The sequence below is a fragment of the Pristis pectinata genome, chromosome 3, assembly GCF_009764475.1.
Source record: "Pristis pectinata isolate sPriPec2 chromosome 3, sPriPec2.1.pri, whole genome shotgun sequence".
Taxonomy (NCBI): domain Eukaryota; kingdom Metazoa; phylum Chordata; class Chondrichthyes; order Rhinopristiformes; family Pristidae; genus Pristis; species Pristis pectinata.
The window spans coordinates 56,053,005-56,079,671 of NC_067407.1; the positions used below are offsets into that span (position 1 = coordinate 56,053,005).

The 26,667-nt window shown below is 39.9% G+C and overlaps 1 protein-coding gene across 1 annotated transcript in view; it reads left to right on the forward strand.

Annotated features, from left to right (window-relative positions):
• The window catches only part of LOC127567864 (dynamin-3-like), a 162,294-nt gene extending 136,970 nt beyond the window's left edge, over nucleotides 1-25,324 (forward strand). The window contains exons 18-21 of the mRNA XM_052011015.1: nucleotides 241-405; nucleotides 2,029-2,255; nucleotides 3,090-3,314; nucleotides 25,188-25,324. Coding sequence (XP_051866975.1) covers nucleotides 241-405; nucleotides 2,029-2,255; nucleotides 3,090-3,314; nucleotides 25,188-25,227 — 657 coding nt within the window. The 3' untranslated portion in view covers nucleotides 25,228-25,324. The remainder of the gene's footprint in view (nucleotides 1-240; nucleotides 406-2,028; nucleotides 2,256-3,089; nucleotides 3,315-25,187) is intronic.
• Nucleotides 25,325-26,667: the final 1,343 nt, after the last annotated feature.

Sequence of the window (26,667 nt, forward strand, 5' to 3'; positions counted from 1 at the left end):
CTTTGATAAGCTTCAGTTAGTCTTACAAATTAAATGCTTTTTCAGAAATTAGGAAGTGTAGGTCCAAGTAGCACAGAGTGCATATTTATTTCCTACTGAACAGTGAAATCTCCCAACTTCCAGCTTTGTCACATTCATGCTGGGATGGGCACATCTCAGATTTCCACCACTTCAGTTGAAACAATCTAATGATAAACTTGGCAATTGGTTTTAGTTTTTCTCTGTTTCTGCTCTGCACAGCTTGAGAATGAAGAGGCAGTAGGTACACATAACTTCTCCAAGGATCCTCAGCTGGAGAGACAAGTGGAGACTATACGCAACTTAGTTGAGTCATACATGTGTATCATTAACAAGACTATCCGGGATCTTATGCCAAAGATAATTATGCACCTAATGATAAATAACGTGAGTTTTATTTTTCTTCAGCAATATAAACCAAATAAGCTGAAACTGTACATTGCTTTTTACCACATGTTAGAAAGAGATTCACTCTTTTATACAGTTTCCATATTTATAGAAAATGTCAGCATTGCCTTGTAATCAAGTTTGCCCTCAACTCATTTAGTCAGTGTTTGTAGATTTTTACAAGGATGTCACACCACCTGATTCATTCATTTTACAGCATTATTATCTTAAAAATAAATGATATTTGCTGTGATTTTTCATTTTGTCAAAGAAAATCACTGTGCCTTATCACTTCTTTTCTATTGGGATGTTTTGTTGTAAATATATCTCCATCCACGCTACAGTTAGTTGCTGATTTTCTCAAAATCAACCCAGCAAGCCCATGTTCGCATTTATGCTCCACACGAGCTTCCTGTCACCCTTCTTTCTCTAACCACATCTAAATATTCTTCAGGTGCATTCTCCCTCAAGGCTTTATATACTTGGATACTATTTGTCTCAACTGATCCTTGTGATAGCACAATCCATTTTCAAACTACTCCCTAGGTAAAGAAACTTCACCTGAATTCTCTACTGGATCCATTAGTGACTGGAGTCCTGATGCAGGGTTTCAACCCGAAATGTTAACAATTCCTTTCCTCCCACAGATGCTGCTTGGCCCACCGAGTTCCTCTGGCAGATTGTTTGTTGCTCTAGATTGCAGCACCTGCAGTCTCTTTTGTCTCCAGTTAACAATCAGGGATCACGATGTTGGTGATTTTCCTTCCGGGCCTCCTCATTGTATCTGACATGCTAATGGAGGGAAGACCTAAGCTATGCAAAATGACATCAACAATGTGCAGTGCACATCTGTATGTCACTTCTGGGATATTCAAGGTGGCTTGCACCAGTGTTACGGACTCGGTGAATGTCCCTTTAAGATAGAGTTAGTAGTGTGTGTGTGTGTGTATCATTACGTCCTTTATCTTCTGTTGATGTAAGTACGCCACACACGCACACGCACACACACTACTAACTCTATCTGAAAGGGACATTCACCGAGTCTGTAACACCAGCTACTGGTCTTTGAAGCCTACTCCTGGCATGCCTTAAAGGGTACTTGTCTGAATAGGTCTCAGGCCAGCTATGTCCCCTATAAGCAATTCACCTGGCTCTCCCTTGGGCTGTCTCCCCCTTACAATCCAGAACTACTACCTTGAGGTGGCAATTCTAAGCTACCCAGCAAACTCATGACTCTTCCACATTCAACTCCCACAGCCACCAGCATGTCCCTTGACAACCCCTGACCACTGAACCCCCATCTTATTTGTTCGAGGTATTACTTCAGAGTCATCTGCAGCCTCCTTGATGGAAATGGGCAACCTTTCACCAACTGGGAAAGCAATTACTGAAAATAATGACAGGAAAGTGCACACAGATCACAGCACTAAATATTTGTATAATAATGATTGGTTAATGATTTTAATTTTAGTTTCAATTGAATGTGTACATACATTGTCAGATAACTAAATGATCCTTTCTGTTACCTTTTAAACTCATAGAAATTTTACACAATTCACAATCTTTATTATGAATTAAAGTTTAGCGATATATTTATGTAATTGTTTTTATGATGTTCCATAGACTAAGGAGTTTATCAACACAGAACTGTTGGCAAAACTGTACTCCTCAGAAGACCAAAATGCCCTAATGGAGGAGTCACCAGAACAGGCACAAAGGCGTGATGAAACGCTTCGAACGTACAGAGCTCTCTGCGAAGCACTGAATATTATTGGCGACATTAACGCTAACACCATATCAGTTCCTACCCCACCTCCCGTGGACAATTCCTGGTTACACACAGGGCACAGGTATGAATGCAGAAATAGCAACTTCATAATTATTTGTCACACATCCTATAATTTATTTATTTAGGAATTTTTATTTATAGTGTCGGTAAAAGTAGCTGGTTTAGTTAGGATCAGAGGCCAGGGTGTTTCCTCATATCTCTCGTATTCTCCAAGGGTTGATGTGTACACTTGTGTTTGTTTATCCATAGTACAGTCAGACACATCAATTTTAAAAGATAATAATCTAGAGATTGTAATGGACCTAAAAATCTGTTGTATTATGTTTGGGGGGCTCGTGCCAGCTTGGTGTGAGGCTGCTGTCATTCACATGTAAGGTCCAAGGCATGCATGTGGTGGAATGAGTTGCTTTAAAATTAGGGATTTTAGTCTTGGAACATTAAGTATTTTTCCAATCTGTTCAGCCCAGTTGACTGGAGTCGTTCTTAACTGATGTAAAACCTAAACCAATTGAGGAATAAAGTTCCTTGTACCATACCTCTTCAATGCAGAATTCCCAGTTATAGTTATCTCAACGTTTTGCTTCCCATATTTGAAGTCATTTTATGTGGGGCTTTCATTTTAGTTTTGTATTGTGGGCCCACCTCTACAATAGATTGTTATGAAGCTACGCAAGATCTTCACTTATCACTGTTGTGACCAGAGGGAATATTCTTTTGTTCCGTCAGTTTGGATTCAAATTCCATACCCCAACAATGAATGGATGGAGTTTCTAGATTTGTCAAATATAATTCAGTCTAAAAAGACTTGTGTTTTTAAGTAATAGTTGATGTTGGTATGATGGAGGAATGACAGTTCTAAATATAACACAACTTATTATGAAATTCTTTCTCCTAGCCCTAAACATCCGCACTGGCAGCCTGTATCTGGTCATCCACCATGCAAACAACTTGGACGAGTTCCAGTCTTATCCATTCAATCAAAAAGTTCTTCATCAAGTGTCCCTCCGCTCCCAACCCACCCAGGCATTCTACATTCCCTCAGTGGTCCTGGCAGTGCTGAAGCATTGGCATGTCCCCCACAGATCCCTTCAAGGTCCACACATGGTCCCACCATCCCCAGGTAAGCAGATAACTTGGCTATTACTTATGTATCAATCTTTCTATTCTTTATGTCATTTCAACGTTTCCAGTGCTCTGATTCAACAATGTGACCATTGTTACATTGGTTAATTGCAGCAATACCAGAAAATAAAATGGATGCCCTCCTCTAACCCCCAAGTGCTCGATATTGGTCAGGACAGTTTCAAAGGAATTAACACCCAGAAATAGGTATGAGGGTTGTCCTGCAGAATTCATTCAGTTCTATTCATTTCATTGCAGGGAGCACATTAAATCTAATATGACTCCAATTTAAGTTACTGATAGGTAGCTCTTATTTTTGGTGTTCATTGCCTCCATTTATAGGGACCTTTTATCCTGAGTTACTAGTTGTGTTTAAAGAGGTGGATCTTCAGGACTGCAAGGGGCAGGAGTGTTTTGAAAAGTGTGTTGTGATACTTTAGGGAATTTAGGGATTTTTTTTGATAATGAGTAATGATCCAGATGGGAGAGGCATCCTGCACTCACAGAGACCCTCCAAGCATGCTCTGGAGGCAATGAGAAGAAGTAGCAGTGAGGCTCAGTAGCAAGTGTGTGGTTCCATGGATGCAGTGAAGGAATAATTTTAACAATCTTACTCAAGTGAATAAAGTGAGCAAACTCAATCCTCAAATGAATTATCCTGATTGCAACACTAGGCTCATCCTTTGCTGGATTCACTGCACTATAATTGCCCAATCAGTATCTAATCCTTCAATTCATTTGTTTTACCTGCAAGCCTCACATCCACAACTCACAGCTGGTACACACTCACTGCACATCATGCAAACATATTGCAGGAGACTCACTGAAACAAATCCTCTTTCTTGCAGAAGTTGTGTGTAACAGGGAAGAGATTACCACACCTGCAATATTCAATCTGCATGGAGGGGGTCAGTGTTGGATATCATGGAAAGGGCATCATTGAGCCATGCCCATAGGCAGCATCAGAGGGATTGATGTCTCCTCTCTCTACAGTCCTCTGTATATCCCTGTTACGTTTCAGATACGTTAGAGCTGCAGCCTTCTTGATCAGAGGCAAAGGGGGAATAAAGGTAGAAAATGGACAGACCAAGTCATTTTGTTACACTTGAACCTCAGTTTAGATACTGCACATATTTAATAAGTTAGAATAGAGGAGGCATCAGGCAGTTAGGCACAGGAGTTAGAAAGAGGAAATGGCAGCACAAGAGCTAGCTTGTCAGAAGATGATGTCTGACATGAATGATGCCTCGAAGAAGTCAGGTGAGGTTTTTACTATCTTCAGGTGATAACTATTGGGTGTATGCAAAGGCTTGGCACGCTGAAAAGCAGCCAGAAAACGTTCATGATGTCAAGGTGCATGAAGGAGTCCTGCACCAAATAGGCAAAGGATTTTGCACAAACATTGGAGCCAATGCCCTTCAACAAGGGATGTCCAGAATTACTGAGGCAGCATCCCAGCTTGTGAAAATCGCTCCATGGAGCACAAGTGTCCCATCTGAAAGGTCCAGAGCAAGAAGGTGCAGTCTGATGCTGGGTTTTCTGGGTCCAGAGCTGCTTTGACATCATCCAATGCCATCTACATCCTTCCACCATGCGTGCTGTAACTACTGGGTAAGCATTAGAGCACTAGGATAGACAGTGACACACAGAAGTTGGGAACAAGTGAAATTTATATGGCAATTACTTTAATTCTATAAATATCTAATTTATTAAAAATGATCTGGGTGTGCACTTTTGGTGGTCTTTATTTTGTATTATAAAAGGGTTCTCTAATATCACTGAACGCAGAAAGGTAGGAATATGGAACTGTTGGTGCTTTAGGAAGTTTTCTAGTTACTTGTATTGCTCATGAGAAATCTCAGGATTTGTCATGAGAAGCCCAGGTACAAAGGGTATGTGTCTGATAGACTCCTTTTCTCTTCTGCTTTCTCTTCCTCTTTCTTCTGCTCCTGCTCGTCACCTTATTTGGCTGATAGGATATGGACAGGTTGTCCAGCATAGAGCATTCTCAAGAAAAATATGGGACTAACTCCACTGAGTACTGCTCAAACATTCCTTGCACTTGCTTGGAAAGTGTAAATCACGGAAAGAAGCACTGTCATGCAACTTTATAACAATGAAGAAATGTATTGCTATGCGCTTGAACCACAACTAATTCGAGGACTTAATCTTGAGGAATGATATTAGGATTTCACATTCAGATGCTGCACAGCTCTACAGTTGCAATGCTGTTGAACAACTCACTATATTTAGAAATGTACTTCAGGAAACATGAGAAAGAAGTCCTGAAATTAAAAAAAACTGCCTCTTCTTCTCCTGCCTTTCTGAGTGATGGGCTGCTTCATTTCACCAAAACCAAATCGATGACAGAATTGGATTTGGGACCTATTGATAGCTTTTTAACTGTGTCACTTCCATTATTACAGCCCATGAAAGGAAAAGTATATTCCACTCCTCTTTTCTCATTTTATCTGTTGGTGGTTCTTGTCTCATTTGTATCCCTCTGCAGTTTCTTATGTAATTCTCAGTTCACAGGATTTCTGCTGTTCTTTGCCTTCACACAAACATTTCCTGCTCCAGTATTCAAAGCTCAGGGCCATCAAGGATAGAGTAGTCTCCTTGAACAGTACCTCGCAAACTACACATCCATTCACTTTACCACCTGCTTATGTGGTTACAAAGTGCACAGGTCACAAAGCTTTTGTGGGAGCATCCCTCAAATCCAAGGGCAGCAAGTAGATGGTAATACTGCCACCCTTAAGTTACCTCCAATTTTATTTACACATTGATTACCACTCCTTCATTGTTGCCAGGTCAAAATTCTCAAACTCCTTAATATCACAGTGGGAGTACCTTCAATACATTGCAGTATTTTAAGAAGTGGTTCATCACCATCTTCTGAGGGCAATTAATAACAGGCAAATAATGCCAATATCAGTGATGCCCACACTCTTAAAATTAAAGAAAACTGTTTTCTTCTTGGTTGTTGTAAAGGGTCTGTACACAGTTACTCAAGGGAAACCTCTCCCATTGACAGACAGAAAGTACCTTTACAATAATACAACAGTGATCAAAGAAGTGATTCAGCTCACCACCACCATCATCTCAAGAGCAGTTAGGAATGGGCAAAAATGCTGGCCTTGTCAACAATGGCTACATCCTGTAAATGATTATAAAAAGTTATAAAAATATAAAAGATTAAATATAAAAAAAACTAGAGGGCATAGATTGGAGGTAGTTTTCAAAAGGACTAATGGAGACATGAGGAAGATCTTCCATATTACAAAAAGATTTGATCTGAAAGGATGAAACGGTGTGGAAGTGCAATCAATTATAGACTACAAAAAGGAATTTGTTAAGTACTTGGAACATAATTTGGAGGGATATGGGGAAAGAGTCATGAACTGGTAAGGAAATATGCCATTCTTTAGTGTTAAATCATTATAAAATCACATGATAGTGGTTCCATGATTCATACTTTCCAAACAACTGAATTAAAGGAAATCACTTGTTCTGCTAACTATTAGATTATGAAGGCCCTGTACATATTACATTACAAGTACATGCAAGACTAGCTCAAGTAAACACAAAAATAATTTGTTAGAAATGGTTCCACTGGTTGTAATTTGTAATTACAGTGACAAAAAGATAACACATGGTCAGATTGCTTTGGAAATTCTAAGTTTAAACCCAGTATTGATTCTCTTAAAAGTTCTAAAATCAGCAGGAAAAGAATTGTCTCCATTTTAGGTCCTATAGCTCAAAAGAGTTTTTTTTTCTAACAGTTAACTGTAATCCAGAGCCCTGACAGAGATTGGAATCATTAGCTTTGCATAAAGCAAAAGCAAAACCAAAGATATAATTTATGTGGGTATGTCCTTTCCAACCATGCTTATTGTACAGAGTCAATGGCTTCAGATTTACTTTGGAGATTTAACTCGAGCCAAATTATTAACTCATATTTGCTTTCCTCTTCACTAAAACTGGGGAATCAAACACTGCACTTATTCAGTAGAGCTTTGCTGGATGTAAATGAAATGAATAAGTTAAGCATTTGTGTTCCATAATTAGCTATGTTCTATAAGTACAGTTTTATTTTACACAGAATATAAGAACAGGCATTTAAACTGTTTAAGCCCTGGCAAATTTTTATGGATCAGTTAATGGAGAAAGCTTTGCTTTCTGTACTTGTGTCATTGTGCTATCCATATGTTTTTCATAGACATTCCAGCCTTCAGTGGATATCTATCTTTTTAGTGATTGGTGCCCAAATCCCTTTTTACTTGATGGCTTTTAGCAGATTACACATTAAGTAAAGCTGCACAGCTATTCATGCATACGAGCGGATACCTCCTCAGCAATAAAAGTATTATTATTGTGGCCATTACATTTGAGCTCCAACTGTAAAACCTGTTGTTTGCAGAGAGAAGGGAGACCTATGTGCAACAAGACTGAATTTCTCTGCATTAGTGCTTGCAAAATACTAATATGGTAAGATGGTGTACTTCATGCATCATCCAAAACTTGCTTGCATTTCTGTGAGCATGCCTCAGGCAATACATAGAGCATGTGCAGGTGTTGGTATTGGTTTATTATTGTCACTTGACCCGAGGTACAGTGCAAAACTTGTCTTGCATACCGTTTGTATAGATCAATTCATTACACAGTGCATTGAGGTAGTACAGGGTAAAAACAATAACAGTACAGAGTAAAGTATCACAGCTACAGGAAAGTGCATTGCAGGTAGACAATAAGGTGCAAGGTCAAACAAGGTAGATTGTGAGGTCAAGAGTCCATCTCATTCTTTAAGGGAACCATTCAATAGTCTTATCACAGTGGGATAGAAGCTGTCCTTGAGCCTGGTGATATGTGCCCTCAGGCTCCTGTATCTTCTGCCTGCTGGGAGAGGAGAGAAGAGAGGATGACCCAGGTGGGTGGGGACTTTGATTATGCTGGCTGCTTCACCAGGACAGCGAGAGGTAAAGACAGAGTCCATGGAGGGGAGGCTGGTTTCCGTGACATGCTGGTCTGTGTCCACAACTCCCTGCAGTTTCTTGCAGTCCCGGGCAGAGCAGTTGCCATACCAAGCCGTGATGCATCCAGATAGGATGCTTTCTATGGTGCGTGGATAAAAATTGGTGAGTGTCAAAGGGGACATACCAAATTTCTTTAGCCTCCTGAGGAAGTAAAGGCACTGGTGAGCTTTCTTGGCTGTGGCATCTACGTGGTTGGACCAGGACAGGCTGTTGGTGATGTTCACTCCTAGGAACTTGAAGCTCTCAAACCTCTTGACCTCAGCACCATTGATGTAGACAGGTACATGTACACCACCCCTTTTCCTGAAGTCAATAATCAGCTCTTTTGTTTTGTTGACATTGAGGGAAAGGTTGTTGTCATGACACCATGTCACTAAGCTCTCTATCTCCTTCCTGTACTCCGACTCATCATTATTTGAGATACGGCCTACTATGGTGGTATCATCTGCAAACTTGTAGATGGAGTTAGAACAGAATCTGTCTACGCAGTCATGAGTCTATAGGGAGTAGAGTAGAGGGCTGAGGACGCAGCCTTGTGGGACACCAGTGTTGAGAATAATCGTGCTGGAGGTGTTGCTGCCTATCCTCACTGATTGCGGTCTATTGGTCAGAATGTCAAGGATCCAGTTGCAGAGGGAGGTGTTGAGTCCTAGGTATCTGAGTTTGGTGATGAGTTTACTTTGAATTACAGTATTGAAGGCGGAGCTGTAGTCAATAAACAATAGTCTAACGTAGGTGTCTTTACTGTCCAGACGCTCCAGAGATGAGTGTAGGGCCAGGGAGATGGCGTCCACTGTAGACCTGTTGTGGTGGTAGGCTAGTTGCAGTGGGTCGAAGTTGTCTGGGAGGCTAGAGTTATTGCGTGCCATGACCAGCCTCTCAAAGCACTTCATGATGGTGGATGTCAGAGCCACTGGTCATTGGTCATTAAGGCATGTTACGTTGTTTTTCTTACCCGTGCCTAAAATCTGCAATATCTTAAAAGGGTAATCAACCACTTTAACCTTACTGGGACAATCACCTGCACCAGGGTTTGGAAGAGGGCAGGGGCCAAAAGTGTGCACTCACAGCTGGTAAATCAACATAATGAGCATTAAAGTAATTTCTCCAATTATTAGCCAAGGATTTCCATATCGTCCAATTCCCTTATTGCTCATCCTTATTCTCAGAAACCTCACATTGGGATTTACATTTGGAAGGGTCAGCTGGCTGCACTTCAAGGTTTCCAAAAGTGTAGGTATTCTTAGAAGACACTTGTGCATTTGCAGAAAACTCCCTTGCAACATCCATGAGTGCAACCTCTTTTGTCAGATGTCTTTCTCCTATTATTTTTTATTTGTTTCTGATCTGAAGAACATGGAAGAACTTAATCATTTTGCAAGATTCATTCTGGCATTTCTGGGCACTTAATTTTGAGCAGAACCTGCTGAAATCACCTGTGCCAATTTGAGTCAGTTTGCCTGAGATTTGTTTTGCAGCAAGTTGTTTAGCACTCTGCCTGTGACTAATGGAGAGATTATCTCATCTTTTAAATAATTGTTGTTTGGCTTTTCTGTATGTGAATGCTACTTACTGGTCATGATTCAGACAGACAACTGTGGTTGAAAATCTTGCCAGAAACGGAATGTCGGTTTTGCGCAACTGTTGAAGCCATTTGAGCAAGGTGGATATCAGAAAAGCAGTGCTGGGATATACAAATTCCTTGCACCAAAAACTCCCTACCTAATTAACAACTAGAGTTCACTCACTTAGAAACATGCGCAAGATTGGTTTGTACCACATTAACACAATTTTTGTTTGTGCATTGCCATTTGTTCTTGTTGTGCAGACAGATTTCCATCCAACTATTTGTTTTATCGTCTCTAATGAAGAGAATAACTTCACATTTTTCCGTATTAAACTCCAATTTGTTATGCCACCTCTATTTGCGATATTACGTTTACTACCTTCCAGTATGCTGGAGTTATACTGGGATCCGGCAAATCTCAGAAGATCATCACAAATGCAGCAACTATCTCTGCAGCAGCCTCTCTTAGAAACCTGTGATGTATACCATTGAGTACCATTTTAGAACCCTTAATTTCTACAGTACTTTTTCATCAGTGATTATAATTATATTAGATTCCTTACTGTCATTAGCCCACACTCCAGGCTGGTTGTTCCCTCTATTTCTACTATTTATTGTGATTTCTGCAGTGAATTTCAAACAAAATATTTGCTTAATACCTTAGCCATATCTTTATTCCCCATTATGTTTTTCCTGCCATTGCCTTTATGGGATCTACATTTATTTATAATACTCTCTTCCTTTTTACTTTGTTGTGGGAGCTCTCAAATTACTGTCATAGTCCTCCTCTATCGAATTTATTTGTTCACTAAAATTTTATGTCTTTTAATCTATTACTTTCCTAAACTTCATAGTTAGCCATGGATGGATCACATTTTTATGCAGTTATTTTTCAATGTACATTTGTTTCAAGTTTTGATTTATTTCTTTGTGTTTGTCATTGTTAATTGACTGTCAAAACTTTTAATCTAATTTGCTTATTTACCTTGCCAGTACACCCCTCATCTCTATATAATTGGCTTTAAGTGCAATTCCAATTTCCAAATGTCTCTCCCAAACAACACACCGATTTCTCTAGTGATTGCCTTCCTCCATTCCTCATCCTTTCCCCAGAGATCCTTTACAATACAGGAAGTCCCCGGGTTACAAACGAGTTCCATTTTTGAGACTGTTCGTAACCCGATTTTGTATGTAACTCGGAACAGTGTCCGCACTTGGCCTGGGGATCGCAGCCGCGCATGCACACTTGGCCCGGGGATTGCAGCCACATGTGGCCCCAGCTGCACATGTGCACTTGGCCTGGGGTTCCCCGGCCATGCGTGCACTTGGCCCGGAGTTGGGCCAAAGAAGGTGTACCGCCGCCATGGTAGGATTGGGGGCCGGGTCCACTTACGAACCGAAGGTCGTTAAGACCACGAAGGTCGGTTCGTATGTACAGGCGTTCGTAAGTCGGGGACTTCCTGTATTACTAATTATTCCTCTTATTACACTATGGCTGGTTCCATTATGTAATGTTCAAAAAAAGACCCAAATAATGAACTCATCCTCCAAACTAATTTTGCCTCTGATTTGTGAAGTGTTTATGATAATTAAAGTCCCCCCAAGGATTTTTATATATTCCCTTCCTGCAAACATTTCTTTCTTTTTCATTAATTCTCTCACCAATTATGAGGATAGGTTGCCTGAGCTGGGACTTTTCTCTTTGGAGAGGAGGAGGATGAGAGGTGACTTGATAGAGGTGTACAAGATGGTAAGAGGCATAGATCGAGTGGACAGTCAGAGATTTCTTCCTAGGGCGAAAGTGGCTAACACGAGGGGGCATAATTTTAAGGTGATTGGAGGAAGACATAAGGGGGATGTCAGGGGTAAGTTTTTTCACACAGAGAGTGGTGGGTGCGTGGAACGCACTGCCGGCAGAGGTGATGGAGGTAGATACATTTGGAACATTTAAGAGACTCTTAGATAGACACATGAATGATAGAGAAATGGAGGGCTATGTGGGAGGGAAGGGTTAGATATTAGAGCAGGGTAAAATGTTGGCACAACATTGTGGGCCAAAGGGCCTGTACTGTGCTGTAATGTTCTATGTTAATAATGTTGCTATTGTTAGGGGGCTTGTAAACCATTTCAACCAATGATTTTATTTCTTGTCCACACCCATATTGATTCAACTTGCTGTACTTTTGGGCCAAGGTTATATCTCACTAATGTTCTTTGCCATCCTTTACGATTAGGGCAGTCACCTCCCCCTCCACTACAGTACTCCTTTCCATTTTGTCTGCATTTCTAAATTTAAAGTGCCTTGGAATATTTAACTCCCAACCTTGGTTGCCATGCAATTATTCTCTGTAATAGCTGTCAGTAAACCCATCTATCGCTGTTTGTGCCATCAGTTCAATTATTTTAATACAAATGCATTGTGCATTTAGATGCTATGCCTTTAATTTTAGTTTATTACCAAATTTTCTTGGATTTGTTTATTGATGCACTAATCAATGTTGAAGTGTTCCTTCCTGTCTCACTTTCAATATCATTGCCCAGGCTGAAATTTTTCTCTATGGCCTCACCCTTTACCTTTAACTCTATAATATTTAATTTGAACCCCAACCCTAACCCCCTTACTAGTTTAAAGCCCAATTTACAGCTCTACTTATTTGAATTATCCAGGACATTGGTGCCAGCTTGGTTTAAGTAAAGCCTTCTCAGCACAAAGCTTTTGCATTTCCCACTACCGGTGTCAGTGTCTTATGAATCAGAAATTGTTCCCAGCTCATCATTCTTTGAGTCACACAGTGAATTCCCTGATCTTCCAGGTGGTTTAAGTTGTGGTTCTGTATTTTAATTTGATCTCCCGATACTCAGAGTTTCTCAGCAGATCCTCATTTCTGAGATCAGTGCTGGGGCCTCAACCACCTGCAGGCACGGTAGCATAGTGGTTAGCATAATGCTTTACAGCGCCAGCGACCTGGGTTCAAATCCGGCCACTGTCTGTAAGGAGTTTGTACGTTCTCCCCGTGTCTGTGTGGGTTTCCTCCGGGTGCTCCAGTTTCCTCCCACATTCCAAAGACGTATGGGTTAGGAAGTTATGGGCACGCTATGTTGGTGCCGGAAGCATGGTGACACTTGCGGGCACTTGCAAAGATGTACTTCACTGTGTGTTTCGATGTACATGTGACTAATAAAGAGATCTTATCTTATCTTATCCATGTTGGTGACTTAGATGATGGGACTGAGTGTAATGTAACCAACTTTGTTGACAATACAAAGATAGGGTGGAAGGCAGGTTGTGAGGATGACAGAAAGTCTGCCAAGTGAGCAAAAGTTTGGCAGATGGTGTGCATCATGGTGTCTGTTTTAGCTGGAAGAATTGAAAAGCAGAATATTACTTAAATGGAGAAAGACTACAGAATGCTGCTGTGCGGACGGAACTGGGTGTCTTCATACATGAAATGTGAAACGAGAGCATGCAAATACTGCAAATTACCAGGAAAGCAAGTGGAATGTTGGCCTTTATTGCACATTGGATAGGGCTTAAAATGGAGAAGACTTACTCCAATTGTGTAGAACTTTGATTGGATTACACCAGCAGTTGTAGTCTCTTACTTAAGGAGGGATGTACATGCACTGGAAGCAGTCCAGAGAAGATTCACGAGGTTGATTTCTGAAATGAAAGTAATTGTCATACAACGAACAATTTAGTGGGTCGGGTCTTTATCTACTGGAGTTCGGAAGAATGAGAGAAGGCACGGTAGTGTAGCGGTTAGCATTATGCTATTACAGCACCAGAGACCCGGGTTCAATTCCCGCCGCTGTCTGTGAGGAGTTTGTACGTTCTCCCCGTGTCTATGTGGGTTTCCTCCACGGGCTCCAGTTTCCTCCTACGTTCCAAAGACGTACAGGTGAGGAAGTTGTGGGCGTGCTATGTTGGTGCCGGAAGTGTGGCAACACTTGCGGGCTGCCCCCAGAACACCCTACACAAAAGATGCATTTCACTGTGTGTTTCGATGTACACGTGACTAATAAAGATATCTTTATCTTTTATCTTTATATAAGATGCTTATGGGAGGTTAGGTGCTGAGAGGGGGTATCTTGAACCACGGAGCATAATTTCAGAATAAGGAGATGTCTGTTTAAAACAGAGATTAGAATGGGACATGAATTTATTGAATTCTCTACACAGAGAATCAGAATCAGGTTTACTATCACTGATGTATGTTATGAAATTTGTTGTTCTGCAGCAGCAGTACAGTACAAGACATAAAAATTACTATAAGTTACAAAATAAAGAAATAGTGCAGTGAAAGAATAATGATATAGTGTTCATGGATTGTTTAGAAATCTGATGGCGGGGGAAAGAAGCTTAAGTCATTGAGTATTGGCTTCGGGCTCCTGAGAGTGATGGAGGCTGAAACACTGTATATTTTGAAGCCCAAGATAGATTTTTGATCCATGGGGCGTCAACTATTATGGGTAACAGGGAGGAAAGTGAAGTTGAGGTCAAGATCTGATCAACCATGTTCTTACTCAATGGTGTAGCATACTCAAGGAGCTATATAGCCTACTCCTGGTAATATTTCTCCCATATTTATTCTATTGAATTTCTCTAGTGCCTTTCATGCAGCCACAGGAGATAAAGCCAAGACCTGGAGCCAGTTTTAAAAGAAAAATGGGATTGATTGCTGTGTTTATTTTTTTTGACCATTTTTCAACTGAGAGAATTTGGATTTGCTTTTTGTTGTATTTATTTTAAAGCAAGTGCTTCTGTCAAGTTTTAACAAAACAGCCCGAGGTGAAAAGTGGTTAAATAAAATGGATGGAACTAACTTTGGAAATAGTTTCTCTAAAGACTGTAAACAATAAGCAATTTTCTATAAGTAATAAACACTTCATACCCAGTCTGATGTTCACGGCCAGTTTGTGAAGAAAAAAGTTAAACAAGACAGTAACAAACTTTTCAAAACACCTTGAAAACAAACCTTACAAAGTCTTAGGACTTAAGGTGTGAGTTAAGAAGATGTTTTTCAAAGGAAGATGATCCACTAGTTTGGAAATGTGTTCATTCTCAATATTATTGCATACTAATTGAATTAATCAAATTGGATTTTGTCAGTTCCTTTTTCAACTCACTGTTGAATAAAGCTGCTCAATGATTCGTGTTTTGCCTTGTCTTGCCAGTTGATTTCTCTGTCATAAAAAGGTTGATAGGTCAAATGATAAAAATATCCCAAAAGGTTGTGAATACAGTTTCTGCACTCCTGGACTAGATGGATATTGTGCAAGTCATTTCAGCACATGACAGAATCCAATTACAAAGTCTAACTCATGCCACTGACTCTGATCTGGTGTTTACTGTAGACTTAAATTAGTAACAATTCGTGACATTTATCTGGAATTCTGCAGTACACTGGTATTGAACCTAATTTAGAATTTTCTAATGATAACTGAACAAAAGCCATTAGATAATTTAGATGTCCAAATTAAAAAGAAAATCAATTGCATTAATAAGATTGCCTGGTAAAGAGAAAGTGAAATAGAGGGAATTTGAATTTGAGCTTGAACTAAAGATACATGTATTGATATACTATGAGTGCAGAGAAAACAAGGAACAGAGAAATGTCAATTTGTTGCATGTCTATCAAGTATAGAGTCAGGAATTGGTCCATCTTTTTATTATCAAATCTTATTATAGGGTTTCAGAAAATGATAACATTACCTGCTGTAAGCAAGCATTGAAACTCCTAGCTAAACACCACAGTTTCAAAGAGGAAGAATGTCCTGTCCACTCACAGAGTCATTTGTTACTTTGCAGTACTTTGTCCTCTCGAATGTGCCCATAGTATAGAAGGTGATATTTGTAGAGTTTACGAAGCATGCAGACAGAATTTAAGAAAGGATGGAAAGCTTGTCCAGCACTTTGGAGAACTGATTATCCAACTCAAAGACACAGGATATAGCTGGAATATTAACTCCTGATGAATGATGAAAGGTCTAATGCAATGGGACAGATTTCTTGAACTAGTTTGCTAATTTAAGAATCTGTTTACTTCATAAGGTATAAAGCCTCTTGAGTAGCTCATCATACAGTGATGATTTTTTTTATGGCAGGCTTCATGCCACTGTGTGGCCAAATTTGCCACTTACTGTGTTGCTCCTAATCCCAATCTCCTGCATGTCTCAAGGGTAGTCTGGCATCAGACCACCACTCAACCACAAACACAAGAAAATATAAACAGAGATGCTAACTAAAAGTTTGATTCATAAACACGTTCAATGACAAAGCTTTTACAACATTCAGAAAGCCATAATGCAAGGTGCTAGTTAGAAATTATTGAGATTAATTGATAACACAATTCACTGATGTAGGAAGACATAACATGCTCACTCTTGTATTGTACAAAATTAGATTGTACTAATGAATTAAGTGAGTCTGATTTTAAATACATTAGAGGTAAAAATCCCTGGAATTATTCCAGAACGTGTGAATACTTTGGTGAGGATGACTAATTATCGTGTGGATGGAGGAGATGAGGTGGGTTGAATGGCATCATCATTCATTTATAGCTTTAGATCTCAACACTAAACCAGAAGTAAAGCTTGAAACTCAGGAAACGGAATTAGAATTACAGGATGAGAGACTAAAGAGAAGGCTGGTATTGACATTTCAAATGAATGTCAACTATTTGACGGTTGTCCAAATGAAATTTAATCTGCCATTGCACACCATATGCTCAAAATCATTGCAGAGCAGTAGTTAACAAAGCAAATAGAATATTGAGCCATTTGGGCATAAATTCGAGAGAAACTTGCTTAAACTGGAACAGCTTTGTCAAGCTACGCCATGAGTTGGTCTCTGGTTAAGCTCTGAATGTATAAAGGTTGTTGCATCTTACTGACTGAAGTTTTTAATAAACTAAATTACCTGATCTTTTTTCAAACTCAAATTTAAAAAAACAACACTCTTACCTAGACCAAAGATAAATGAAAAATTCAGGGATGATTACATTCAAGATCAAAATCAATGGATTTTTGATGGTGAGAAAATCAGGAGTCAGGGGTTTATAGTGAGTTTGAGCTAGAAGATTGCCATGATCTTACTGAATGGCAAAAGAACCTCAAAAAGCAGAACAGCCCAGTTCTCCAATGTCATATGTTCTTATATGGCGAGATTTGAGGACAGATGGCCAAAAGATTGGTTAAAGTGATAGGTTTTAAAGAATGCGTCATGGGGGTGATATGGATGGAGATGTGTAGGGAGGCACTTTCTGAGCTGAGGCACATTAAATGGGTTTAGTTGGGTGGAGGTAAAATCCAAGAAGCATTCAAAGAATAGATAACAGCTGTTATTGGCAGACTATAGATTCATCTGGGACTGAGAAGGCAAATGAGTTTTATTGGTAGTGTCCATCTTGAGATCTTTCACTTGCACATCAAGTATTAAGGCACTTGCAAAACGCTGGATGTCCAGTTTCAAGATTGAGCCAGATCAGGAAAATGTTACTAAACAGGAAAGAGACACTACTTTACAGATGTAGAATACAGAATGTAAAGAATAGGAAAGATGCCATTGGGCTGGGAAGAGGGTGGAGGAGATTTGTGGGGTGTTGCCAGGACTCAAGGAACTGAGTTATGGAGATAGGCTGAGCAGGTTAGGACTTCATTCATTAGAGAGCAGGAGAATGAAGGGTGATCTTATAGAAGTGTATAAAATCTATATAGATAAAGTGAATGCACAGAGCCTTTTTCCTGAGGAAAGAGAATCAGGAATTAGAGGGCATAGGTTTAAGGTGAGAGGGGAGAGATTTAGTTGGAACCTGAGAGGCAACTTTTTCACCCAGAGGGTGGTCGGTATATGGATTGTGCTGCCAGAGGAAGTGATTGAGGCAGATACATTAACAACATTTAAAAGACACTTGGACAGGTACATGGATAGGAAAGGTTTAGAGGAATGTTGGCCAAACATGGGCAAATGGGACTAGCTTAAAAGGGTATCTTGGTCGGCATAGACCAATTGAGCCGAAGGGCCTGTTTGTTTGCTGTAAGACTCTATGACAATGACCCAAGGGAAATCAGTAGGTGAATTTCCATTTCATCCATACTCCCAAGAAACAGAATGAAAAAGGCTTTGAATGAACATAGAACATTACAGCACAGTACAGGCCCTTCGGCCCACGATGATGTGCTGACATTTTATCCTACTCTAAGATCTATCTAACCCTTCCCTCCCACATAGCTCTCCATTTTTCTATCATTCATGTGCCGATTTAAGAGTCTCTTAAATGTCCCAAATGTATCTACCTCCACCACCTCTGCCAGCAGTGCGTTCCATGCACCCACCCCTCTCTGTGTCAAAAAAAATGACCTCTGACATCCCCCTATAACTTTCCTCCAATCACCTTAAAATTATGCCCCCTCATGTGAGCCATTTTTGCCCTGGGAAAATGTCTCTGACTATCCACTCAATCTATGCCTCTTATCATCTTGTACACCTCTATCAAGTCACCTCTCATCCTCCTTCGGTCCATAGAGAAAAGCCCTAGCTCACTCAACCTATTCTCATAAGACATGCTCTCCAATCCAGGCAGCATCCTGGTAAATCTCTGTACCCTCTCTAAAGGTTCCACATCCTTCCTATAATGAGGTGACCAGAACTGAACACAATACTCCAAGTATGATCTAACCAGAGTTTCATAGAGCTGCAACATTACCTCGCTGCTCTTGAACTCAATATCCCGACTAATGAAGGCCAACACACCAAACGCCTTCTTAACAACCCTATCAACCTGCGTGGCAACCTTGAGGGATCTATGCACGTGGACCCCAAGATCCATCTGTTCCTCCACACTGCTAAGAGTCTTGCCATTAACCTTGTATTCTGCCTTCAAATTTGATCTTCTAAAGTGTATCACTTCACACTTTTCTGGGTTGAATTCCATCTGCCACTTCTCAGCCCGGCTCTGCATCCTATCGATGTCCTGTTGTAACCTACAGCAACCTTCTACACTATCTATAACACCACCAACCTTCCTGTCATCTGCAAATGTACTAATCCACCCTTCCACATCCTCATCCAAGTCATTTATAAAAATCACAAAGAGCAGGGGTCCCAGAACAGATCCCACAGAACACCACTGGTGACGGACCTCCAGGCAGAATACTGTCCATCTACAACCACCCTTTGCCTTCTGTGGGTGAGCCAATTCTGAATCCACACAGCCAAGTTTCCCTGGATCCCATGCCTCCTGACTTTCTGAATGAGCCTTCCATGAGGAACCTTATCAAACACCTTACTAAAATCCATGTACACCACATCCACTGCTCTACCTTCATCAACGTGCTTTTTCACATCCTCAAAGAGTTCAATCAGATTCGTGTGGCGTGGCATGACCTGCCCTTTACAAAGCCATGCTGACTGCCCCTAATCAGCCTATGCTTCTCCAAATGCTCGTAAATCCTGTCTCTAAGAATCTTCTCTATTAATTTGCCCACCACTGAAGTAAGACTCGCTGGTCTATAATTCCCAGGGTTATCTCTACTCCCTTTCTTGACCAAAGGAACAAAATTTGCCACCCTCCAATCATCTGGCACTACTCCTGTGGCCAGTGAGGACGCAAAGGTCATTGCCAAAGACGCAGCAATCTCTTCCCTAGCTTCCCATGATAACCTTGGATATATCCCGTCCGTCCCCAGCGACTTATCTGTCCTAATGTTTTTCAAAAGTTCCAACACATCCTCTTTCTTCATGTTGACATGCTCTGGCGTATCAGCCTGTTGTATGCCATCCTCACAAATGTTAAAGTCTCTCTCACTGGTGAATACTGAAGCAAAGTATTCATTAAGGACCTCCTCTACCTCTTCCAACCCCAGATATATGTTTTCTCTTTTATCCCTGATTGGTCCTACCCTCACTATTCTTCAAATACGTGTAGAATGCCTTGGGGTTTTCCTTAATCCTACTCGCCAAGGCCTTCTCATGCCCCCCTCTACCTCTCCTAAGTCCATTCTTAAGCTCCCTCCTGGCTACCTTGTAACTTTTCAGAGCCCTATCTGATCCTTGCTTTCTAAATCTTAGTTAAGCTTCTTTCTTCCTCTTGACAAGATATTCTGTCTCTTGTACACAAGTTACATATTCACCACCTGAGAGAATGCTACGCAGTGAAGGCAAGACAGATATTTTACTTTATTAGCTTTTGGCATCTGTTATCTAATGCATAAAGTCTTTTTAGTGGTACAAATATAAAAATATTTAATGCAACGTTGAAGAGACACTAATCAGGCTATCTTAGGTAAATATGATCAGGTTTAGTTGATCCATCACTGGCTTTGTCGGGGTATATAATCTATCAAGGTGACTAAAAAGGCAAGAATTGCCCAACAGTACTGTTGATATAGATACTTGTTAAGAGCATAAGCTCATAAAATGTCTGTTTCAATGGAATGGGCAGTGAAAAAGATGTAGAGCTCTATGAATGCCTCAATCAGTCATTGTACTGGTTAGAGGAAATATTTGCTTGAAAGTCATTTAAAAAGAATTGATCTTGACTGACATCCAGATGTTTATGGGAGTGGACTGTATTTTCATTATCCACATAGATAGGAGCTCCCTCTGGAGGCACTTTTTGATTTGCCTCACTTATACCAATTGTGCAACACTACATTTCTGAGTAATATTGCCTTTGCTGCCTGTGAAAGAACCCAGGGGATCTTTGTGGTAGGCTTGTAACCTCACACTGACATCTTACAGCGTCGCTATTAACGTACATTTTTATAGGAACTGATGCTTGAAACAGCCCCATGTCAGTAAAAAAAACATTTGTTGTCTTACGCTGTAACTACGAAGATTAGTGCATGTGCCTCAATTACTCACAATTTATATCAGTGACTCAGATGAAGGGTCTCATATCCCTCTGGATCCCAACTTTTACCAGTCTGTCTCTTTTTTCAGTGGAAAGTGTCATGGTTCTGCAATAAAGCTCACAAGATGACAAGATTTAGGCTGGAAAAATATTGCTCATAGATATGAAATGGCAATAAAAATTGTTAATTGAAAACATTTGATAGATACTGCTTGCCTATTTTTCCCAAATTCATAGCCCTCATAGAGGCATCATGGTATGCAGGTATTATTTAATAATCTGGTTTTCCTTTAAAGTGAGCAAGAAATGAACCTCGGTAAGTTTAAAGTGCAGCAGCAAAGGAACATATGGTCTGGGTCAAATGTATTCTAGACACTAAGACTCACTAAGGAAATTGTCAGGATTGTGCTTAAGTTTGTGTATTTAATTTAACATTTTTTTCAAAAGTGAACTGAAGCTTAAGTCTCACCTCCTGAAATTTACAAGAGTTTGTGCAGAAACCTTCCAGATTAATGAACTGAAAGGTATCTGTTGACTGACAAAAATTGCTTAGTTTGTAAAATGGGCAATTGTTGCATTTTTTTTCTTTGAGTTGCAGAATAGCATAAAATGTGAAGCAAATTACTTTGCAGAGCCTGGCTTGGAAAACTTGCGGATGCCTTGCTGTGGGAGGAGGCCCCTTGCATTCCATTCAAGCTTGCAGAAGGGGGAAGGGATAGGGGAGGAGTGTAAAATCATACATTTAATGCAGGGCTTTTTTTGCCTAGCTCTTTCAATCAGAATGCGCTCCCTTCATTCACTCAGCCCACTATTGTACAGGCGCCAGACTCATCTTGACTAAATTAAGAAGACAAAGCTGTAGCATGCAAACCAACTGGTGCTGCTTTCCATCTTTTAACAAATGAAAAATGTGGTAATGAGTAATACTTGTTGTTACATAAAGTAACAAAAGGCAAGAAAAGAGTATGTGCGAGTAGCATGTCTTAAAGTAATTTCCCCAGCTCACTTGATTTGCCGTAATAAAATGCTCCCAGTAACTTTTAACATAGTTTGTCACAGCTGTCACCTATTTGTTAGCTGGAACTTTTATTCTACAAGGTGTATATGCAAGAAAACTGAGACTTATCCTCAGTGCAAATTTTGGTGTTTTGGGTTACCTGAGTTTACGTGGTGCTCAGTTGATTTCGCTGCAAACTGTCTACAATTCAAAAAGGAATTATAATATGTTTTCAATGTCTTTTGAAGGGTGTCACCATTCAGTAAAGAGAACCTTTCAAACTTTGCTGTTAATTTCACTGAAGCTCCATCTTTTTTTCCACTCTACCTTTGTTCACTGTATTGCAATGGGGGAGACTTTGAAACCTTTCCATCAAAGTTGATGCAGTTGAAGAAGATGGAGCGTAACATTTGGTTTTCTAAAGCTGGGCAGCAACATCTGGATACCCATTTGAGAACTGATGATCAAAGCCAAAAAGTTTTAGTATCTGCCACTGCTGAGATTGCAGTCTCGCCCATCCTACTGTGAAGCCAACGGCAAAACCTTTCACTATTCAGCTGCTTGACTACAGCTCCCAAATCCAACTATTTCACCTCATTTATAGCTGTTTGAGACTTATTTTTATGTAGAATGTTGATTTCAGTAGATTTCAATGAACCTATTAAATTAGACCTATCATTATGTATTTCTATATTACTCCAAGCACCCCAGGATAATTTGGCTTTAGGGCTGGTCCATGTCCTAGAACAATTTGCAATATGAAATGTGTAGGTGCTTCCTGTCACTAATATTTTTGTTGCACTCTGGTTGGATATAATGAATAATTTATTGAAAAATCAACTATTTCTTGTAGACTTCAATCCATAGGAAGAGATGCCAGGAATTACGAAATCCAACGTAATATTTTCTAAGAATATAATTGCAAAAGTGGCAATCATTTCATGAGCTATAAACTTTGTGCTTAATTTGACACTTGCACTCTTATACCTTTCCTTGATACTGTACCAGATACTGGATACTGAAAATCCTGGGTAGAATGGACATGGAGAGGATGTTTCCATTGCTAGGAGAGTCTAGGATCCGAGGACACAGCCTCAGAATAAAGGGACATCCCTTTAAACTGAGATAAGGAGGAATTTCTTCAGCCAGAGATTGGTGAATCTGTAGAGGGCTGTGGAGGCCAAATCATTGGGTGTATTTAAGGCACAGATTGATAGAGTTCTTGATTGGTAAAAGGGTTAAGTGTTATGGGGAGAAGACGGCCATTGGGGTTGAAAAAATTAGCCATGATTGAATGGCGGAGCAGACTTGATGGGCTGAATGGCCTAATTCTGCTCCTATATCTTATGGTCTTATGTCCATACTTTTCTTGAACTTGTGTAACTATTTACTCTTGTTTAAAAAAACAATATGTATTATTGAATAAGTGTTAAAAATGTAAATCCACTTTGATAGTAAGCATTGTTCATTTGACACTTGTTTTGAAACAAGCAAGACCGTATTTGGTCACATGCCATTTACATAACAGGCAAATTTAAATGTTTAATTGGGGTGCATATCTCAATCCATAGCAAATACTGGCAACTGAAAGGGTACTGCATTCTCTCTATATATTGAAACATATAAGATCCAAAAGGGACATGATAGGGTAGATGTCAAAATGTTTTCACAAATGGGAGAATCTCAAACAAGGGGACATAGTTTTAAAGTCATTTAAAACTGAGGTACGTAGAAGTTTCCCTGACGAAAGGTGGGGAATCTCTGGAATTCTCTTTCCCGGAGAGTTGTGGAGGCTCGCTCATTAGACATATTTAAAGAGAGGGAGATACATTTTTGAAGGATCAGGGATTGAGGGCGATGGGGATCTGGCACAGAAGAGGAGTTGAGGCCAGCATAGATCAGCCCTGATCATATTGAATGGCAGCACAGGCTTGAGGGGCCTAGTGGCCCACTCCTGCTCCTATTTTTTTTGTCTTTTGTACAGGCTTCTTTGCACAAGGACTACTGAATTAGTTCACTATTAACAAAGCAAACTCATCAAGCTGTATTTTAGCAAAACCCAAAACCCATGAATGCTGGAAATGGCATTTCATGGAGCAGCTGTGGAGAGAAACAATTGGCTTTTCAGGTTGAAGACATTCCATTAGACCTGAAATAACTTGGTGAGGTAACAGTTTTTAAGCAAGTACAGATCAAAGAGTAGGGATGATCATGCTCTTCCCTCATAGTGGAAAACTGGAACTAATTTTCCTTCTCGACTATTGTTGATCTTTGATCTAGCACCACTTTCATTTCCTTCTCTATTTCTATTTATGGGGATAGGGTATCCACAATATCTCCTACAAGTTCATTAACTCGCACAATTGTTCTAATAGCATTTCCTCCTGCTGTACTTCCTATAAGGGCTGCATTCCATTCTCTGAGTGTTATTTTCTGTAGATGCCTCCATCCATTGCGGTATTTGTGATGCATTTCCTTTTCTCCTCAGTTAAGCATTCCCTTCCTTAATGGTAAATGTGATTCTCAAACATGCCCTTGCTCCTTCCCCTCCCTTTCATAACCATGATAGTATCCCCCTTGTCCTCATAACCGTCAGCCTTCACATTCGATAGATCATTCTCTACTACTTCAGCCACCGTCAGTGTGGTAACGTTCTGAAGGCCCATTCCAACTGCATCTGGATCTATTTTTTGTTTCCTGTCTCATTACCACCTTGTTTTGCTTTGTATTATTTCCTTCATTACATAATCACTCCCGGCTTCCCTGTTGCTCTTTCCTCAACCACTCCACCCCACCACCATCACCCACCTTCCCTTTTTTGGCTTTCATTGTAGCTTAAAGCCTGTTACATATTTTTTTTCCTCAGTTCTGGTGAAAGGTCAACTGGAAACTGGGGTTGTTTCTTTGGAGATGTTGCATGACCACAGTTTCATCAAAAAAAATGATGATTCCGTGCTGTATAACTCAAAAATCTCAACTCACCAACTCAAAAGCTAGTGTTTAGTCAAAAGATTTTCACCCGAACCTCTAGTAACTTATCTGCATTTGTATTATGTTGCAGTTGATTTTTTTTCTATTTGAAAAATTATCATAGAAAAATATTAAAGGACAGGCAAAGCATCATAAGTTTTATGAACCAAAATCATGTGATGTTCTTTCTTTTACATGATTTGATTTTTGAGTCTTTCCTTGGCTGCTTTATGCACAATGCAAATAAGAATATACACATTTAATTTTTAGCCATCCCATTAAGTACAAAGTTTATAGCTCATGAAATGATTGCCACTTTTGTAATTATATTCTTAGAAAGTATTCTGCTGGCATCTGGCTGATCACACCAATCTTGTTTGCTTTCACTATGTGTCGTATGTTCTTTCATTCACCACTTACATCCATATTTTTCTCTCTTTATGCTTAGGCGTCCCCCTCCTGCAGTTCCTGGAAGACCGACTTCATAAAGACATTAATTTAACTCAGTATCCATGTTTATAATGTGTTTGTATTTCTGATGTTCTGTCTCATGTATTGCACTATTTTCCCTGTATATAATTGTTAATTTTTATGCTGGCAATAAATCCAACTCTATATTGTGATGTGCACTTGACTTGGAAATTTTGACTTTTGTTGTTATCTGATCGGCATAAAAATTTATAACATGCCCACAAATTGCCCAGATTTCAGTTATAAGGAGAGACTGCATAGGCTGGGTTTGTTTTCCTTGGAGTGGAGAAGGCTGAAGGAGATCCTGATCTGCAAAATTATGTGGTGCATAATTAAGTTAGATAGTAGTAAACTTTTCCCTGTAGCACAGGTCACTAAAACCAGAGCACACCGGTTTTTGGAATCTGGAACACACCGCCTGAGGGGATGATGGAGGCAGATGCTCTCAAAACTTCTAAGAAATATCTGGATGAGTACTTGAATCACCAAGGCATAGAAGGCTATGGACCAACTGCTGGTAAATGGGATCAATGTAGATGGCTACTTGATGGTTGATGTGGACGTGTTGGGACAAAGGGACAGTTTCCATGTTGTGTGACTATGACTCATCATCAGTGAGTGTCAGGAGATTGCAACACATTTATTAAGGATATGCTGAATGACTGAGTTTGTGGAGACTTCTATGGTTCTAAATACCAGCACTGACTTATTGGCTCTATTGACTGGTTTCTGTGCTGTATAATCATATGTAATTTTCCAATATGCATTGACAGTGGGTCATACTCCCTGCCACTGGAACATACTGAAATAATTATGTCCATGCAGAGATGATCAAGGTTGGTGAGAACATCTGTTACAATCTAAAAAATGCACAGCTTCGCAAAGCAAGTTTTCTATGTAATCATTCTAGAGGAATTCATTTCAGTCACTAGTAATAAATACGTGCAAGCTTATCAGTTGTTCTCAGGACATTGAGTTTCAATGAAGTCAGTGAAACTGCATGTCAACTGGCATGGATAAAGTCAAAGTTGAGTTTATTGTCATGTGCACAAATACATGTATGCACAGGTGGAATGAAAAACTTAGTTGCAGCAGCATCACAGCCACGTAGCATCAGAAAAGCAGCATTCACAAGAAAAACATAAATTAAACATAAATTAAACATAAATTATACACAATTTTTACAAGAAAAAACACAACAAGAACAAAAAAAACGAAGTCCATTTTAGCGCAAAGTGATCAGAATGGTCTTAGCGTTGCTAAATTGTAGTCATAATTAGGGTTTTGCCGGTTGGTTCAAGAATCGAATGATTGAAGGGAAGTAGCTGTTCTTGAACCTGGTGGCGTGGGACTTCGGGCTTCTGTACCTCCTGCCTGATGGTAGCTGCAAAAAGATGGCATGGCCCGGATGGTGGGGATCTTTGACAATGGATGTTGCCTTCTTGAGGCAGTGCCTC